We start from the raw sequence: 13,235 nt of genomic DNA on the forward strand, positions 1-13,235 counted from the left end.
TGTGTATTATTGTTAGAGTAGAAAGAATGAATGAAGAATTTGCCTTTAGCAATGAATGAAGATAGTCTCCTTCTGGACAGGAGGCAAGACAAGATGAAAAGAGTTGAAGGAGAGAGCACAGTTATTTGGGCTAAATAAAATAAATCAAACCTCTCTTTCAGGGAGAGGACTCATAGAAAGTATTCAACAAGATGGCTCTAGATACAGAGTAGACCGCAGAGAAATTCATGGCCTTAACCTCTTTACATATGGCCAAAACATGATGTTCTGGACAACAGTTGATGATGGTGGGTCTTAATTTTGTATCTGATTGTCTTTGTGATCTGAATTTACTCCTGGATATCTAAAGTGAATCTGCTACTGATTAGGACTGATCTCTACTGGTGATATAGCCAAACAATATCAATGTATGTGTAACAGTGACTTGAGGGAGCTTTAACTTTTTTTGGTTATTCTTTGTGTAGACCAGTTCTGCCTGAGATTTCTGGCACTTATATGAGGCGCTCTGCTTTGGAGGCCACCTGTTATGGTAGAGAGAGAACTAGACTAGAAAATGGAACTAGGCTGTATAACTACTCTGTCAGTTAGTAGCTAGTAGCTGTAACACCTTAACTGTACAAAGAAGACAGTACCTGTTTCAGTTGATGAAATTCACATGAAAATACTAGTTGGAAATATAGAACATCTTACACTTGCAAGGTATTTCTAGTATATTCAGAGAGATTGTTGTAAATCATAGTGCTCTAATATATTACTTCTGGCTGGAATCTAGGTTTGCTAAAACTAGAAAATGCACAGTTTATGTGTTTGAAGTAAATGTGTCTCTTTATATTTTCCAATTCTGGTCCATTGACCAGTTGGGCTAGCCACATCAGAATTTCAAAGACAAATTGTCAGATGCTACCCCAGAGATGTTAATTTATCAGGTATGTGAGAAGACCTTGCCATCTATTTTAAGATTCCCCTGGTGACTCTTGTTGCAGAGAAGCCATTTTCAGAAATGTTCTAGAACAATGTTTAAAATCATTGTCCATCAATTGCATGGGCTGCATCTAACTGTCATATATCCTAATTTCCTGTCTTTAGATATCTGGGCATATATTAAAGTTCTGAATATAGCTTATTAATACCTGATTTTATTTTAGAGGAAGGCATAGAATGTTTTTTATTTATCTGAAATTTCTTCCAAGAAACATGATTTAGAAAAATACATACCTCTTCTGTTAAGCTGTTGTTACTCAACTGGAGTTTATGCAAACAAGTGACAGTTTTCACTTTGAGAAATATTCTTTGCCCAGGGAGTTGTCTTACAATTTCACTTTTCTTAAGAATTGTTCACTGGCTTTTGTTTCAGCCCAAATCACTAAAGTTTGGTACAGCAAGGCAGAACTTGCAGAAAACCGGTGGTTCCAAGTAGACCTGAAGATTGTGGATTTAAAAGTTTACGGTAAACTTTCTCAACAGGGTAAGTGACTCTCCAATGATTACAACAGCACTGAAGTCTACTGAATTTCCCCATGGAGGGGATGCTCCCTTCGACATTATCACCTTGAAATATCTTCAAATCTTTCATTAAAATATTTATCTGGAAAATTCCTATAGAAATACACAATTCACTTATCTTTATGCAGTTATACACTGTCTGGTTATGACATATAACTAGTTCTGTTACTTATCTGGGATACATAGTAGTGGTAAGTGTATTGGACTGGAGTTTGGTACACTCGAGTTCTATTTTCAGTTCTATTATTGTAGATTAATGACAACTATCCTAGCTAATAAGAGAAACATCCAAATTGATAGTACCTTGGCTACGTCCACAAGTATATGCTCGTCAACCAATCAGGATGAGTATGCAAATTAACCAAACCAAGATGGCAGTTAATTTGCATATCCAGGCCAGAGCAAGACTGAAGACAGTGTAGAAAGAAGCCACGCCTGCAGAAGGGAGTGAAGCTGTGGAGAAGCAAGCAAGCAGGGTGGGGGATAAGGGAGGGAAGCAGGTAGAGCTGGGCAAAGAGAGGGAAGCAGGTAGGGCTGCGATTGCAGCAGGAAGCCCCATTGCAAGAATCTTCCTGCAATGGGCCTCTAGTGGTATAATAAAAATAACCCTTTTAGCTCTAAAGTAGAGGGTGTTTTCATTCTACTCATTGTCATTTGTATCTACTTGTAATGTCAACTAAACCTTGAAATATCAACTGGGGATGGTGCTCAGATATTTTTCTCTACCTTTCTTATGGACATAAATGGACAAAATTCCTGCCTGAATTTTGGGGGAGGATGATGATGGGCTTAGTTGAAGTAGTAATCTGTTCCTAGTGGAGATTAACCCCAACAATGTGAGCTCAAATAGTTCATCATACCTACCACCACCATAACTGAGTATACATATTAGTCTTAAGAGAATGCTGCCCCACTGCTTTGCTTTACAAAGCTAACTTTTTGGCTGCTATTAGTCATGCTTAAACTATAAAGTCTTTACTTTGCAAGATGAACCTTTTAGAATTCTTCTGTGTGATAAATGGTCACATCATAAAAGTGATGATAATCTGTTGCTTAATTCTGAGAGCCAGAGGAGGATCTCTGGCACCCTTAAAGTAGGTTTTATCTAGATTACAAGCATACCTATTCCACAATTCCTGGAATATCTTAAAAGGTAAAACTTCACATCTAGATATATGATATAAGCTTTGAAGAATTATGGGAAGCTATAAATGGCTGACTTAATCAGACTCTTCTCTCTTTTTTTTCTCTCTCTACCCCCAAAACTCCCCCCCCCCCCTCTAGCAACCACCAATCTGTTCTCTATCTATTATTCTTAGAGGGATCATAGAAACCATAGCCCCCATATTTTCATCTAAAGAGGGCTTTATTTGTAAGACCCTTCTAGCTCTGATGCTGGGTGCATGGTGTGAGGGAAGAAGAGAAGTCACAATGGGTTTTTGAATGAGTCAGAGTTTACCTCAATTTTTCTTAAGCCCACCTGTTGTCTGAACTTGTAGGTTTCTAGAGCCATTCTTATCCATGAAGAAGAATCACCAATCACTTGGTACCTAGTTGACTAAAAGAAATTAAATTGATGAGATGTCTCCTGTGGGAAAAATATCTGGATCTTATAACTCTGATAGTGTGTTTTCAGAAGACCCTTCTGGAAAAATAAATCTAAATCAGTATATTTTGGGGGGTTGGGGATCCACAGGTAGTAACAGCTGCTCAAAAGACAATGGAGGATGTAGCCATATTTGTTTACCAAACCCTGAAGGACAGACTTGTAAATGTTCCAGTGGCTACTACTTGGCTGACACAAACAGATGTATTGAAGCTGTCCAATGTTCTGCGCCATTACAAGCCTGTAAGGATGGTCAGAAATGCATTTCCATGGATCAAGTGTGTGATGGTCGTGCTGACTGTCTGGATACATCTGACGAAATGGGCTGTGAGTAGCTCCTCTTCATCAGCATGACTGGCTTACTTTTAATAATATGTAATTCCTCAATATTCCTTAGGCTTTTAGAGAAACAAGATGCCCAATGCACAAAGATTCATGCAAGAATAGGCCTTTCTTTCCCTGGCTGTCGGCATCGCCTTCGTTCCAGCTGGATTCACCTTTCTGTATTCACTCTGGCCTGGAGCCACCTTTCTGCCTTTCTAGAGCAGCTGGGGTGATGGAATGCCTGCATTGTTGCCATGGTGATGATGCAAGTGTCTGCCCCTCCCCTGGCCACTTAGCACCCATATATGCAAATTAACGCACCAATTTTTTGGGTTGATTTGCCTACTCACTCCTGATTGGATGGTGGGCATTGTGGATATACGGTCAACTTGCATCTTTCTCTTTTATTAGTGTAGACTATTACCACATTATCACTGTACACTCTTTAAACTGAACAATAGGATACTTCCGATGGGGCAATTGGATATAGATTTGAACCCCTTGTAAAAAGCTGATGTGCTTCTATACTGATTTTAGAACAGGTAATGTGATAGTGAGCTCTAAAGGGTTAGACTGTATGTTGCCTGAAAGAACACTCATTTAACCTAGATTTGACTCAGTACATTTTTTATCAATCACTTGGTAAGTATAGCCCAGGGGAAGTTGGTTAGGCAAACTATTTGTCCTATCTTGTTTCCCCCTTTTTGTGGAAATAGCACTTTCTACCTCACAGAGGCATTAAGGAATACAAGAGAATGTGTATAAAGCTGCCATACTAGTACTTTAATGATGACCGTAAATGGCTGTTATAGAAATACTGTGCCAAATAGTGCTTTCATGGAACGGCCTTTTCATGCCCAGTCATCTGAGCAGCTATATCTAATTCTGCTTGTAACAACCACCCTCCAAATCCATAGCTCCAGCTCCAGTGATATCCAGGTCATATAAGCTATAGAATTGAAGAGGATAGTGGTTACGAGCAGAATTAGATATAGCTGCTCAGATACTGAGACTGGTACTGAGACTAGTCATAACTAGTAAGGAAAAATACTTGAAAAATGAATCTTACAGGAAACAGTTCTCATTACTTCTCAATTTAAATTCTCATCTCCTAAAACCTGACTGGATGGAAGACAAACTATTAACCCTTCTCACTTCTTTTAACTAGGAAAGACAATGGATTTTCCAAGAATTGATTCTATGGTCTTGCCAATGAGGGTGGTTTTGCTGAAAGCCCTGCATAGGCAGTGACTCCAGGTGGGGCGTGTTAATGAGTGAGATGTTTATCACCCTCATCACCTGGTTTTAAAGCTAAATCAGAAATCTAACATACCTTCCCTTGTTCTCCCATCCCTGGTGACTGGGGCCCAAGAGTTAACTCTGCTCCTTAATAATGATTTCACTCTGACTTTTGCATAAATTGTTTTGGAGGGGGTGGGTGCATAAAGTTAGATTGGCTTCCTCTGGATATACCTTGTCATGAGGGACCCTAGACTGTCCAGGAGTGGAAACACTCCTGTGAACCAGCTTAAGAAAGAGGCAAGAGTAGTTTCATCGCTAATATTTACTTTGGTCTTTAGTGTTCACATGCGGAATAACCCTTGTGCCAACAATGACAGAGAATATAGTGAAGTGCCTTAAACACAAACTCAACTTTAGATTCCTCTGTGGTTAGAAACACCCTGTTACCTACTGCCCGCCTAATGTGTGCCCCTCCTACCACCAATCTGGTTCAATACTTGCAACTTGTAGATCTTGCTAAAACCTATAGTTTCCTGGAACTCAAAAAGTTTGAAACACCTATATACTTACATTTTAAAGAAAATCTTTCTAGCCTGTACATTTACTATTCAGATCTACCACACTAATCCTTATAGAATAAAGCATAGTAATTGATGGAATCTATCTTGGCTAACCTGTACATACTATCATCCAAAAGTAGATGGGTATATGCAGTTTTTAATATAAATTTTAATAGATTTTTTAATTTGGTCCAAAGTAATAATAGTGACTTATGATTTTATAAATTCAACCATATCTGCTTTAGTCCTTTCAAATTCTCATTCTTCTGAAATATTTCTTTACAGACAAATATGTGTATATACCCATACTCCTACCTACTGTTTTTGTAGGTACCTCTCCAGCTAAAACCCATTCAACACTTGGAAAGCTAGAGGCTGGAAAAAGGGTTACTCCTAAGGCTGCCCATCCTCTCCCGGCTACCAAGCCCACCAACACTAGATATCTGGGTTCGGAAGGGACAAATTATCCAGGCAGAAAAACACTGATCCCCTCCATTCCTGATAGAGAAAGCAAGACCTCAGAAACCAACGAAAGAGGGAAGCTTGCTCAGCCCAAGGACTCACAGGGGGCAAAACATCTGCCCTGTAGCAGCGATTTCTGCAATGGGAGGGGAATCTGCACAATGGAAGGAGAGCTGAGGAAATGCAGCTGTCCCCTGGAATATGGTGGAGACTTCTGTGAAGAAGCAGCGCATGGACCTGGCCTGAGCTACATCGCCCTCAGCTTAACCATCACCTTGCCAGTTGTTCTGGTAGCTCTGGGAGCATTTGTGTATTTCAGGAAAGAACGTGAACTAAAAAGGTGAGCAGCTCTTAATGTCCTGGTGGGAGAGTTTTATTCCAAAGAAGTCGCTTTTGAAATAAGATTGATTGGGTTGGAGGTAGGAGTCCACTCTATCATAGAAATCTGTCCTCTGAGAAAGGCTTGAGGTGATGAAGCAGCCTCCTTTGTTAAATGACCTGAAAAAAAAATAATGGGACAATCTCTTTGAATGATACCTGGGGCAGATAAATCTCAACAGTTATAAGTGCCACAATCTCAGGGATGAAGTGAAGAGATTCATCCCCCCTCCTGCCATAAAGCAGAACTGGTGCCAATGATTGTTCGGAGGAAGAATTTGTTAGGAGAGGTGTATTAGTTTGCTCGGGCTGCTATAACAAATACCACAGAGTCGGGGGGGGGGGGCGGTATTAAACAACAGAAATGTATTTTCTCACAGTTTTGGAGGCTGGAAGTCTGGAATCAATGTATCAGTGGGTTGGTTTCTTCTGAGGCTGAGGGCTGGTTTCTCCTTGAATTGTAGATGCAGGCTGCTCAGTGTCTTCCATGGTCTTTCCTCTGTGTATGTCTGTGTCCTGATCTCCTCTTCTTGGACACCAGTCATATTAGTTTAGGGCCCAAACTAATGACCTCCTTTTAACATAATTACTTCTTTAAAGACTCTCTTTGCAAATATGACTATATTCTAAGGTAATGGAGTTCATGACTTAGCCATATGAATTTGGAAGAGACACCACTCATCCCATAACAGGAGGTGAAACAAAGAAACTCAGGAAAGATTTAAAGCAAAAACATTGTTTTGTCAAAGAGCTAGAGAATCACTGGATTAAAGAAACAAACAAGAATAACAAAAGTCACGATTTAAATGGACACAGACACTGGAGTGGTGGGGGCTTGCCTGGCTTGGGAATGGCTGGTGGTAGAGGGGTCAATTGGGGTAAAAGAAGACATATGTAAAACTTTAGAAAATAAAAAAAAATCATGATTTAGAGTAGGAATGATGGTAAAATAAGGTTCAGAGTAGGGAGCTATAGTACCTGAAGAAACTGCTTAGATAAGTAGGCATTAAATAGCCTATGTATCAAGAAATAGAGAGATGACAAAAGTTGTAAAAGTTACATCTCTGTCCAGCCTTCACATTACAGACTGAAGAAAAGTCCAGAAGAAGCCATTTGCTTTTGCCCAAGGTGGCACTGGTTTGTCATAGCTAAGTGGTTCCTATTAAGATGACTGAGATGCTTCCCTTGGGGTGTGATTGTCACCACCTTAACTTGTTGCTTGTGTCCAGGTGCCACTTACCTGTCCTTGGGTTCAGCACCCATTGACTCCCTTTCCCGCGTTCCCCTCAGTTGAGACGATGTATCATTTCAGAAGTTAAATGGGTGCCTAGTCACAAATAATAATTGACTCAAAAGTTGCCCATTCCAGTTTGTTTGTGTTGCTAAAAAGACAATTAGAATTGCATAATTCCTTAAAACATAATCTTGACTAGGGCACAATGGCCCTTTCTAAACATTTGCCAATTCCAGCTACTACCCGAAGGAACAACTCTTTTGACTTTGTTTCTTTGATGTCTAGAAATAGTACAGCCTCATCAAGAAATCTGACCAGCTCTAAAGAACATGACCAAGAGGAAGAGACTCTAATGAGCAGTGAGACCTTTGTCAATGAAGCCTATGATGAACAGGTGTGCCTGGAAGTGTCGTTGCTGAAAACAGATTCTTGAGAGATAGTTACACAATGACCCTTCTGAAGATCCTAGGTGGGTGAAAGGAGGCAGTGTTATCTAGAGAATGATGCCATTATGTCTATCAAATGAATGGTCAGGAATTCTTTTGTCTTTAGACTCTGTTCAATTTTTAGTTATTCAAACCAGAGTGAGACATGCATGAATAGTGATTAAGAAATTCAGATTTTGCCCTAGCCAGTTTGACTCAATGGTTGGAGTGTGAGCCAGTGGACTGAAGTATGTGCCCTGTTAAGGGCACATACCTCAGTTGTAGGCTTGATCCCTGGGCCTGGTCAGAGCATGTGTAGGAGGAAACCAATTGATGTATCTCTCTCACATCAATGCCTCTCTCTCTCTCCCTCCCCTTCTTTTTCTCCTCTTCTCTCCCTTCCCACTCTGTCTAAAAAAAATAAAATAAATAAATAAATAAATAAATGGGAAAATATCCTCAGGTAAGGATTTAAAAAAATAAAAATAAATAAATAAATAAATTGTGTTAAAAAAATTAAAAAGGAAAAAGAGCTTGAGCTTATGGTGGACTCCCACAGGAGGTCAGGCCTATTGTGGAGTGGGCTGTGGGATGTTATCAGCGTTAGTTAGAATTGCTCCTGAAATTCATAGCTCCCTGTGATTTCTCCCAACTTCCGCATAGCTCAATCATCTCTTTATTTTTGCTTTGTTTTAATGTAGTGCATATTCTCTAACTTGAACTCTCTTTTCTTACAGGAATTGTTGACATCTTTGTAAACTGATTTAAATCTGATTTTTTTTTTTAAAGGAGCGGAAACATCTCAATAAAAACTGTTTATATACTTCATTGTGAACTATTTTAACTTCTGGAACAGTTTGTGGCCAATGTCAGCTTTTTATTAAAATAACTGCTTTTCCTTTCTTTCTTTCTTTCTTTCTTTTTTTAAAGGGCAGGAAGAGCCCTGGCCAGTTTGGCCCAGTGGATAGAGCGTCGGCCTGCAGACTGACCAGTCCCAGGTTCTATTCCTGTCAAGGGCATGTACATTGGTTGCGGGCACATCCCCAGTGTGTGTGCAGGAGGCAGCTGATTGATGTTTCTCTCCTATCAATGTTTCTGACTCTCTATCCCTTTCCCTTCCTCTCTGTAAAAAAAATCAATTATATATATATATATATATATATATATATATATATATATATATATATAAATTTTTTTTAAGGGCAGGAAGAGACTTTAAGAGGTGATGAATTATGTTGACTGTATTTTATTTTTAATATATTTTTATTGATTTCAGAGAGGAAGGGAGAGGGAGAGAAAGAAAAACATTAGTGATGAGAGAAAATCATCGATTGACTGCCTCCTGCACCTTTTAGGGATCAAGCCTGCAACCTGGGTATGCAGGCTTGACTGGAATTGAAGCCAGGACCTGTCAGTCCACAGGCAGACACTCTATCCACTGAGCCAAAACAGCTAGGGCTAAAATAACTGCTTTTTTATTGAAGGCAGTCATCTATCAATAGTTTTGTTAGTGGGAGTTGATTTCAGTATGATCCCCATGTTACTTAGGTCATGGCTTATCAGCAGAAACTTTCTGATCCCAGTACCTGCCCAGAACTAGTCAGGGGTTCTGGATTTGAATCTTGGCTCTGAGGATAACTTTAAGCTACTTAGTTTCTCTGAACTTTTTTTCTCCATATTACAAAAGGGAATGGTTTATCTTAAATCTTTACCTTTTAGGAGAGAGGTCAGGTTTCTGCACTGCAGTAAATGTCCAAGGGTTAGTTCCCTACCACTCCCTGTCTCAATTTTTGCTGCATAGTTAATACTTTTTCTGGAAATTTGTAAAATCAGCGTTTTTCTTATACTTTTGTATGATTCTAAAACTAAGTACATGTGAACTACTTTTTATTTATTTTTTTAATTTAAAAAATATATATTTTATTGATTTTTCACAGAGAGGAAGAGAAAGGGATAGAGAGTTAGAAATGCCCATAAGAGAGACACATTGACCTCTTGCACACCCCCTACTGGGGATGTGCCCACAACCAACGTACAAGCCCTTGACCGGAATCGAACCGGGGACCCCTCAGTCCGCAGACCGACGCTCTATCCACTGAGCCAAACTGGTAACAGCGGTGACCTACTTTTTAGATGTAGAAACTCAGATTACTGATTTGTCTGACTTTGAAGTGAAGTGGGTGGATTCTGTGGACGCAACATGTGGAGTTATAGATGTGGGCCAGGACTCATGTCAACTAGCTCTGGCCTGCTGGGGAACATCCAGATGCTACTTAGATCCCACGTCCCTCTGACGGCTTGTACCTCAGCTTGTCTTCCGGGATCTACTTTATTCACACCCCACATAGGGAATCAGGGACACTGACTCTATGATAGGAGACAGGTAACCAAGCAGGAGTATGGTCTGAAATTCGGTAGGAGCAACCTTGGGCAAATCACTTAATCATGAAACTGTTTTCCCAGCAATCAAAATGGGATTCACAGAACCTCCATCAGGCTAGCTGGGCATTGAAAGCAAATGCCTGTACGCTTAGCATAGTCCCTGAGTCTGATGACATGAGTCCCAATGGCTATAAACACAGCTTGACTTGGAAGCCTTTTCTTGCTTGGGTCTTGTCTAGACTCCTCAGATTTAGTTTCTTGCAGAATGAGTCTAATGGGCTTCCAAGCATAAAGAGAAGCCCTCGGCTTATTACTGAGGGTGCAGTTCATAAAATAAACCGTGCTTTGCAGCCGCGTATAAAAATCTCCCAGTGGGAATCAACTTGACCTGAAGGGCAGAGGCTGGAGCTCCGCCTTCCCGGAGGCTGGGAGATGCAGCAGCAGCATTAAGTTCCCTCAGGGGCTTAGCTATCCCTGAGAGAAACCATTTCAGCACCATCGTTCCTTCCATCCCTCCTCATCCACAGGGTGAAACTTAAGTGTATCTTGCTACCCACTCCCAAGAGCCAGCCTCACTGCCAAGTTTGTCCTTGGCAGGGCTGTGCTTCTCTGTGCAAAAGTGTATAGAAATGACAGAAAAGAATCCAAGCCCAAGGCACATATGAATGATGTACAACAGCATTTCGACTTTTTGGACACGCTTAAGCAGCTGCCGATGCCCCCCTTACTAGCAGCCCTTGAGCTCCACCAGATGTCCAGGCCTTTTGTTTGTCTCACTAGCTCAGCCTGCTTTCACTTTCCAATTCCTCTCAGCCCCACCCTTCTAGTCTCCAAGCCCCATTTCATATTTTGCCCTATTCCTGATCCTTGGGGGGGAAAATCGGACTACAGCTGAATCTTCTAGTAGGTCATATGTGCAGCCTTCTCACCTGCTGCTTTTTTATGTCTTTTTTCTTTTCTTTTTTTAATATATTTTATTGATTTTTTTACTGAGAAGAAGAGAAAGGGATAGAGAGTTAGAAACATCGATGAGAGAGAATCATCAATCAGCTGCCTCTTGCACACCCCGTACTGGGGATGTGCCCGCAACCAAAGTACATGCCCTTGACCAGAATCGAACCCAAGGCCCTTCAGTCTGCAGGCTGACACTCTATCCACTGAGCCAAACTGGTTTTGGCTATATCTTTTTTCTATCATTGGTTTCTTATAAATGTGTGCTTAACACACCCTGTTATGCTTTCCCTGTTCAAGAATTTACAAAACATACCAAATGACCTTTTCACCAGAAGGACTTACTTTCATAAATGGGTACTTGAATTTTGTGTGTTTTTTTGTTGTTAATTCTCACCAGAGAATATTTTTTTCCATTGATTTTTGTTTGTTTGTTTGTTTAGAGAGAGAGAGTGGAAAGGAGGGAGGAGAGACAAAGAGAGAAACATTGATGCGAGAGTGACACATTGATTGGTTGCCTCTCACACGCACTCTGATGGGGTCAGGGGTCAAGCTTGCAACAGAGGTCTGTACCTTTGATTAGAATTGAACTCATGACCCTTAGTCTGCTGGCTTACACTCTATCCACTGAGCAAAACTGGCTCGGGTGGATAGTTAAGATTTTATATCTAGGGAATCCAAGCACTGGCGGGGTCCCTCAGCCTTGCCTGTGCCCTCTCACAATTGAGGACCTGTCAGGGAATGTCAGACTGATGGTTTTGGCCCAATCCCAGGTCAAGGGACCCCACTGGTGCATGAATCCATGCACCAGGCTTTCAGTATGCATGTAAGATCCTTGGTTAATCTCCTCCTACCCTCCTCTTCCCCTTTTTCCTCTGAGATTCATCAGCCTGTTCCATGTTTCCATGCCTGTGCATTGAGCATCTGCCCCCTGTTGGTCAGTGCACGTCATAGCTGCTGGCCAAACAATCACTTAGGTTTTTATATATAGATAGATAGATTAATAGCCACCCTATCCCTTAAGTTGTAATATGTCAATTTGCTTATTTGGAGCAATGACATGTTTTCAATTTATAAGAGCCTTCCATTGTGATAATCCTATCTAATAAAGAGGGAATATGCTAAGTGACCCTAATGCCATCACAAAGATGGTGGCGCCTGCAGCCCAAAATGGTGGTGCCTAGTCCCCTCAGCCCTGCTGGGGCAGCAGGCATATGGCAAGGCAGGGCCCACCCCCAGGTGGGCCCGGCTGCTCCACACACCTGCCTCTGGAGTCCTCCAGTCCCCTTAGCCCCCCAGCTGGCCAGGGCCAGCCCAAGGCACAGGCAAGCCTGGGATGTGGCTGCCCAGCTGATGCCCAAGGTGCAAGCAACCCTTGGATGCTGGCTGTCCAGCCAATGCCCAAGGCACAATAAGCCTCTGATGGCGGCTGCCCAGCCACCCAGGGCCACCCAAGGCTCAGGTAACCAGGGCCAGTCAAGGCTTGCGCTACCGGTAGTGGCAGCAGGAGAAGTGTGATGGGGGTGTTGCCTTCCCTTGATTGCTGGGTTGCCTCCCTCCCCTGAGGGCTCCCGGACTGTGAGAGGGGGCAGGCCAGGTTGAGGGACTCCCCTCCAGTACATGAATTTTCATGCTCTGGGACTCTAGTCTCTTTATAAGATGTTAATTTCTTACTTAATTTCCCTCCACTTAATAGATGGAGCAGTATGTCTATAGCAGACATTAAACTTGAATTCCTTATAAAACCTCAGGTATGGATGATGGGAGGGTGTACGAAGGTTCTACTATTTTAACTACTGGGAGGTTTATGAAATTCAGAAAAACCTAGGAGAAGATCATGGAGTTTGTTGCTATCAGACCAATCACTAATTTTACATATCTATCCGTTTCCCCAGCCTTCACTGTTCACATTTCATGTTTCTCCCCTGGGCACCATTTAATTCTTAACCTTCACTCTCAGAATATTTCATTCAGACAGGCCCTCTGCTAACATCCAATCCAGTCTTCCCAGTTGTACAGGTGAGAGAACTGAAGTTCAGTGAGGGCAGGGCTTAGGCTGTTAGTGCTACCGACAGGAGCTGGGCCTGGAGTGGGTCTGCCTCAGGCTGGCCTGTAGTGTGTGGGTTCTTGACTTTATGTGGAAAAAAATTCACACTAGTCTCCCTTTT

General features: G+C 41.6%; 1 protein-coding gene across 2 annotated transcripts in view; it reads left to right on the forward strand.

Annotated features, from left to right (window-relative positions):
• Positions 1–8,513, forward strand: part of LOC118730422 (low-density lipoprotein receptor-related protein 1B) — a 45,272-nt gene extending 36,759 nt beyond the window's left edge. The window contains exons 27-32 of one of the 2 annotated variants that reach the window (XM_045588911.1): positions 162–287; positions 1,355–1,465; positions 3,200–3,436; positions 5,566–6,037; positions 7,595–7,703; positions 8,472–8,513. In XM_045588911.1, the coding sequence (XP_045444867.1) occupies positions 162–287; positions 1,355–1,465; positions 3,200–3,436; positions 5,566–6,037; positions 7,595–7,703; positions 8,472–8,492 (1,076 nt within the window). In that variant the 3' untranslated portion in view covers positions 8,493–8,513. Of the gene's footprint in view, positions 1–161; positions 288–1,354; positions 1,466–3,199; positions 3,437–5,565; positions 6,038–7,594; positions 7,981–8,471 lie in introns of those variants that run through there. The other variant, XM_036458382.2, reaches the window with a different exon arrangement.
• The last annotated feature ends 4,722 nt before the right edge of the window (positions 8,514–13,235 follow it).

The sequence above is a fragment of the Pipistrellus kuhlii genome, unplaced genomic scaffold, assembly GCF_014108245.1.
Source record: "Pipistrellus kuhlii isolate mPipKuh1 unplaced genomic scaffold, mPipKuh1.p scaffold_m20_p_3, whole genome shotgun sequence".
NCBI lineage: Eukaryota > Metazoa > Chordata > Mammalia > Chiroptera > Vespertilionidae > Pipistrellus > Pipistrellus kuhlii.